Source organism: Primulina tabacum, chromosome 1, assembly GCF_025594145.1.
Source record: "Primulina tabacum isolate GXHZ01 chromosome 1, ASM2559414v2, whole genome shotgun sequence".
In the NCBI taxonomy this organism is placed as follows: domain Eukaryota; kingdom Viridiplantae; phylum Streptophyta; class Magnoliopsida; order Lamiales; family Gesneriaceae; genus Primulina; species Primulina tabacum.
The window spans coordinates 47,706,110-47,712,999 of NC_134550.1; the positions used below are offsets into that span (position 1 = coordinate 47,706,110).

Sequence of the window (6,890 nt, forward strand, 5' to 3'; positions counted from 1 at the left end):
TTTATTGAAATTCTGGAATAGCATATATTTGAAGTAGAGATTCATACATATGGTAGAATAACCAACAAGAAACTAAGTTTTGAAGTCGAATTGAATTATGTTATGATTTCGATTTGATATTAAATTTTCAAAGTTTCAAAAGATATTTGAAACTTATATTGTTGAATTTGTATGAAATTATTGATTGAAATGAATGTGTTATTGATGTAGATAGAGTTTCTATACTGAAATCTTCAAGCTACATCGACTGGAAACGAAGAATTGAGGTATATTGCGACCGGATAACATACGACATGTATCTGTATCATATGATATATGTTTGATTGATTTTATTGATAATATGTGTCTATATGCCTTATTTGTTGAGTTGACGTGACATACATGACATTATGATTGGATTATCGATGTATAAAATAAATATTTTGTTAACACACATTATTTGCTACATACATCGATACATGACATGCACGTTGAGCTATGATCCTTGGATACCCTGATATGATTGGATTTGATTTTGGGGTTTATGAACACGATGCTATGTTTGGCATTATGTGGCCCTTAAAGCATAGTCAATTGTGGCCTCGATGATTGATTGAGATTTTGAATTTGATGGCGCTCTGTCGACGCTATCATACGAGTATCCCTAATTGAGGCCGGTATGCCAGCTCGAGCATTGATTTGATAGCGATTCGATTGATTCCGATATATGCTCAGTGGATGGACATTTGACCTGATATTCCCACGACATACATGCATTGCATATAATCTATCAATGTATAGATATCTGTTGTATATATGATGATTGTTCCATACGGAGCTTTGCTCACATCAAAGGGGGGCTATTGTTGTCTTTGTGTGTGGACAATTGCTGGTAATTCAGGTTATCAGAAGACCAGAAATAGTACTTCTAGAGGGAGTCACAGTTGATTTGAGGTTTAGTGGTCTATCCCAGTATATGTGTATATGTATCTATATACCGGGGCATGTCCCGAGGATATGGGTTGTTTGTATGTAGTTGGTTTTGATTATATGTGGGCATATTTTATGATGTGAGATGAAATACTATTTTTAATATTCAAATAATATATTTTGGGCTCATTGTGAAGAAAATTTAAACTCGTTTATGTTGTAATTAGTTAATCTTAATCAAATTACATTGTAATAACAATTAGGAGTTAATGGCCCACACCAATCTTCCTTCCATTTCCTCCCGCCTAGCCAACACTTGCTCCACCGTGGCAATAATCAATTTTGTTAGCTCGGCCACAGTGAGGCTCTGGTTACCATCATTGCTTCAATTTCCTTCGCTTCCATAGGCAATATATTCAGTATTCACCATCTTATCTCTTTTCTTCAAATTTCCACAGACTTCAGCAATTGATGATACCAAAATTTTACAGCAGGTTCGATCTGGAGAGCAGATCTTCAAATCTTCAGAGCAAAGTGGGTCGGGTAGGGGCTCTGAGTTCTGCATAGACAGGCAGAAATAGTCAGGGGCGCGCCGAAGAGTTTTTCGACTTAACTCCTCTGATGCTTAAGTCAGTCCGGGAAGGAAAACTTGAAAACTTAATAGATATATAACAATGCTAAGTGAGCAAGAGAATGTGTCTGAAATCCTAACAAATACTTTGTATTTGTAGAGGCACGATGTGCTAGTTACCTTATAGATGTAGAGTCCTTGTTGAGATAGAACTCTACCGGAAATAGGAAACCTCAGCTGACAGGATTCCTTAACCATATCGGCTGGGACTTTGACTTGCAGCTAGAACCTTTTCCTTATCTGTATAAGATTTGATCGAACCATGTATTTATCGGGACCTCTTATTTATCGACGAGAATGTCTCCACATTCCCAAGCGCATTAGGGGTCGGGGAGCCTATGTGGGTTCAAACTCTTGGGCTTGGAGACCTTACTATATACTTGGGCTCGGTAGCCTGGCCTTTGCCCAATAATGAGGCCCGACTCTTGTAGGGCTAGGATCAGTTTTGAGATTAACTTGGATCCGTCCAGACGTGATAATTTTATAGACGTCAATCTCCATGTATATATATTTTGTAAATTTTAAATTTATGTATATTAACAAATTATGCATTTTTAAAATAAAAATGGTACAAAACGTTTCTTTATTACTGATTTTGTTAATAAAAAAGTACGTGTATAGTGTACCAGCACTATTAAGAACTTAAATTGTATCTGGCTAATTTTTTATTTTTTATTTTTTAAAGTGTATAAACTCCAATATCTTAATGCAATTAGAGGTTCAATTGGATCAAGCGAATTTCTATTATTACAGCACTAATTAATATTCTCACACAATATATCCAAAACAACCATTTAAGATTTGTACAATATCCTGAAATATTACATTTGGAAAACACAATCCAAACAGTAGGTTTCTAAATAACTTGAGGAAGCATTTCACGACTGCAAATATTATGTAATAAATATTAATAAGAGCATCCAATCCACCCGTCTATAATTCAGTTATTGGGCAAAAAACAAGCTAAGTACATTTTAAAACCAAATGCATAGTGATGCATGCAGAACTCATTGTTTCCTAACACCAAATTTAGCCATGGAAGAAGCTGAATTCAGCAATGAAGATGCTGAAAAGCTTGAATTGTTACTCTGAAAATACAGACTCTTCACCTTACACGACGGTCCTTCACCGGATACCGTATTTTCTTCTGCATTACTAACTTTTGATCCTTTTATCGGAATATGATCGAGCTGTTTACAGATTTCATCTCTTTCATGTCTTATTTCTTTAAGCATTGCAGCTATATCCTTCATCGTGGGACGATCTTCGGGAGAAGGATGCACGCAAAGCATCGCGACTCCTAAAGTTTGCATCATTTCTTGAATTTCGGGGTCTGGTCTGGGGTGTAAACTGGGGTCTAGCACCTCCGTTCCACCTCTTTTTTGCCTCACCCAATCTACAATGTGAAGGCCTTCTGGTATTGTGGGATCAATGGGTTGTTTACCTGTTAAGACTTCAAGAACGACGACTCCATAGCTGTAGACGTCGCTCCTCTCTGTGATCTTCATCCTGTATCCGTATTCTGCACAACCAAGAAAACAGAAATTGTTGAACAACAGATCAACGTGATGCATCCGAATTCGGGATTTGCAAGAGATGTGGATATGAATTGAATAGGAAAAAATTTAAGTCTAAAACTTGAACGAACCTGGAGCGATATAACCATAGGAACCAGCAACTGTATTAGAAGAACGAACAAAATTACCATCATCAACTAGCTTAGCAAGCCCGAAATCAGCAATATAAGGCTCAAAATCAAGACCTATCAAAATGTTATTCGCCTTGATATCTCTGTGCACGATGGGGGGAACACAATCGTGGTGCAAATAAGCTAAACCTTGAGCTGCACCCAATATAATCCGATACCTCACATCCCAATCCAAGCATGCTACACTCTTTTCATGGAGGAGACTTCCTAGGCTTCCATTCGGCATGTAATCATACATAAGCAACCTCGTATTCTGATTCCAACAGCAACCCAAGAACTTGACGATGTTCTTGTGTCGGATTGACCCAAGTGTCTTCACCTCGGTTGAGAAGGAATCCCGAACCGAATTACCATCCAACCGATCATTTTGACAGTTGTAACCGGCTTGTACAGCCGTTGGCCATAACTTCTTTACTGCAATGACTTCACCGTTGTCAAGTTCTGCTCGGTAGACAATTCCCGAGCATCCCTTACCGATTGTGTTGGATTCGACAAGACAACCTAAAACTTGCTCCACCGAGAAAGTAAGTTTTTGAAATGGTGTAAATTTCCAAGAAACAGAATCAGGTCCTCCCAATTCTGAATCAGTATTCTTGCTGATTCTTCTCACCCTTAAAACTGCTGCTATTCCAAGAATCGCCAAAGCTGCGGTAACAACAGACAGCAATGCAATAGCCAGTTTTAGCTGCCAAGAACGCCTAATACTGCGGTCACCAGGCAGTCCCATTCCTTGTGCATTGTTTAGGAAACATGAGTCATGCCCCCGAGTACACAGGACCTTGATTTCCTGTCAGTTCAGTTGAAGATAACTGCCGAAATAGCTTATTATCTGGGAGTAAACCTGTGAAATTGTTATAAGAGATATTCAGTGAAACGAGGTTTACGAGCCCTGAAAGAGACATCAAATCTCCTCCAAGCATATTGTGGGAGAGATCAAGTACTGAAAGCTTGTTCAAAGCAACAATCTGAGGAGGGATTTCCCCTGTCAAGCTATTCCAGCTAAGATTCAAAGCGATTTCAAGAGCTTCGATTTCAAATATTTCAACCGGGATGCTTCCAAACAGCTGGTTCTGGCTTAAGTCAAGCAACTGAAGCCTTGAACAGCGGCCGAGGGTTGAAGGGATTAGCCCTGAAAATGAATTGCTGCCAAGCGAAAGCCTGTTGAGAGAAAAGAGTTCTCCAAAACTCCCTGGAATTGGTCCAGAAAACTGATTCGTTGAAACATCCAACACCTCAAGTTTACTCAGCGTAGACATAGAACCAGGCACATTTCCAGTGAGTGAATTTCCGGCCAGATTCAGCATTTGAAGTTCTCCACAATTGCCGATCTCATCAGGCATTGATCCAGTTAAATGATTGCTGGAGAGATCTAAAAAACTCAGATTTGTTAGAAATCCAATTTCTTTTGGTATCGATCCGGTGATTTTGTTGCCAGAGAGTCTCAATCTTGTGAGAGATTTGCAGTCACCTATCTCCGGTGGTAAAGAACCAGATATATCGTTGAAAATCAAGAGAAGCTTGGTAAGATTTCTTAGCTGAAAAAGGCTCGGGGGAATGCTTCCTGTCAAAGCATTGCGCGACAAATCTAGGGCCTGTAGGCTTTGGCAGCCGGACAATGTTGCAGGAATGCTTCCCTCAAGCTTGTTATCCCAGGCAAAGAAAACTTGAAGCTGAGTCAAAGATCCAAGTTCTGAGGGAATGGAGCCAGAAATCTGATTGCTGTCGATTTGAAACTGTATCAAGCTGGTGGCATTGGAAATAACAGCAGGGATTGTCCCCGAAACATTGTTGCTACTAAGCATTAATTCTTCAAGCGCCGTCAATTTCCCAAAAGTCTCCGGTATGCTTCCTGTCAAGAAGTTCAACGAAACATCAAGGATCACCAAGTTTCTGCAGTCACCAATCTCTTCTGGAATAGCGCCCGCGAAACTATTCTGCCATAGCAACAGTTTCTCCAATTTCTGAAGTTTTCCTAGTTCCTTCGGAAGTGAGCCTGACAGGCTGTTCTCGTACAAATACAAGTCCACAAGCTCCGAGCAATTGCCTAACTCAGGGGGGATTTCCCCTGAAAGCATCGTCGTGTAAAGAGACAGAACCTGAAGCTTCTTCAACTTACCCAGTGAAGCCGGAATGGCGCCAGAAATTTTAGTATCAGCTAAACCCAAAACTTGCAGATTTTGGTTATTTCCAAGCTCATCGGGGATTACTCCATTGATATCTTGATTCCCTCCAGCCCTCAAGATTTCTAAACCTGCCAGGTTTCCAAGCTCAACAGGAATGCTCCCGCTTAGCCTGTTGTCAAATAATAGAAGACTTGTCAGGCTACTGCAATTCCCTAGCTCAGGTGGAATCTTTCCAGTTAACTGATTAGAATTCAATGTCAACTCCTCCAGGTTTTTAAGGTTCCCGAGAGTTGAAGGAATGCTCCCCACAAGACTGTTTGAACTGACATCGATTGCTTTAAGAGAGAGACAGTCTCCAATATCAACTGGGATTGTTCCAGTAAGATTAGCCCCGGAAACGGTGACCCTTTCGAGAAATCGGAGGGACGAAAGATTTGAAGGAAAAGGAATAGCGAGCTGAATGGACTGAATATTTATTCCCGTGACAAAATTATCAGAAGAACAAGTAATGTAAGACCATTTACAAGGGTCAGAATCTCGTGAGTTCCAATTTGACAGAGCAGAAGAAGTCACTGAAGAAGAATGAATCCAAGAAAATAAAACAGAAACTTCACTTTTTGAAGCGGTGACGGGGTTTTGTGCAAGAACTTGGAGCAAGAAAAGGAGGAAATAGAAGAAATAGCAACGGTACTTGCGGTGAAGATGGAAGAATTTCGGGGCGTCGTTCAAGAATTGCCTCGGCATTGGCATCAAATTTGCAGATTTTGAGGCTCAAATTCTAGATGAGTTGCATCGGGCGTCTCTAAAACTCTCTCGATACACTCTTAGTATGTTTTCTTGAGGACACGCTCACACTCCTGCAACTAGCTTTGCAGGCAAGCGAGACAGTATTAATTAAAAAGGAATATGATATTAAATATTTAAAGCACTATATATATATATATATATATATATATATATAGCGAGACATTATTAATTAAAATGGAATATAATATTAAATATTTAAAGCACTATATATATATATATACTACTGTATCGACGCACGCATTGCGTGTTTGTATAATATTTTTTATAATTCATTTGATTTATATTTAAATGAGGATCAAAATAAAATTATAAGAAATAATGAGGGAATACACTGTAATTTTGATATATAAATTAAAAAATAAAAGAATAAAAAAATGATCTCAGTAAGAATTGAACCTATAACCTAAATTTCAAATAACAATGATTCTATCCACTGAACTATATATAACTTACATTAAAATTTTAACATTTTATTAATATATATAATTAATAAAACAGATCATGACACCAAAGTTAATTACTCTAAGTGCCTCAAACTTAATAAAGTAGTATAGATATATAAATTTATTTCTTTACTTTAGACTCAAAAATTGAATACAATTATATAAAAAAAATTACTTGGGTTTAAACTTATTAGGAGAAATTAATGAAATTTTCCGATGAAAATAGAAGTTATGGAATTTAACTCCCCACATTTTAAAGTTTAAATCCA

General features: G+C 38.2%; 1 protein-coding gene across 1 annotated transcript; it reads right to left on the reverse strand.

Moving 5' to 3' along the window:
- Nucleotides 1–2,472: 2,472 nt before the first annotated feature.
- Nucleotides 2,473–6,249, reverse strand: LOC142545283 (uncharacterized). Its single transcript, XM_075652375.1, is given in 3 exon segments — nucleotides 2,473–3,062; nucleotides 3,189–4,029; nucleotides 4,031–6,249. Coding segments are annotated over 3 exon segments (3,447 nt in total). The 5' UTR covers nucleotides 6,122–6,249; the 3' UTR covers nucleotides 2,473–2,547.
- Between the last annotated feature and the right edge of the window lie 641 nt (nucleotides 6,250–6,890).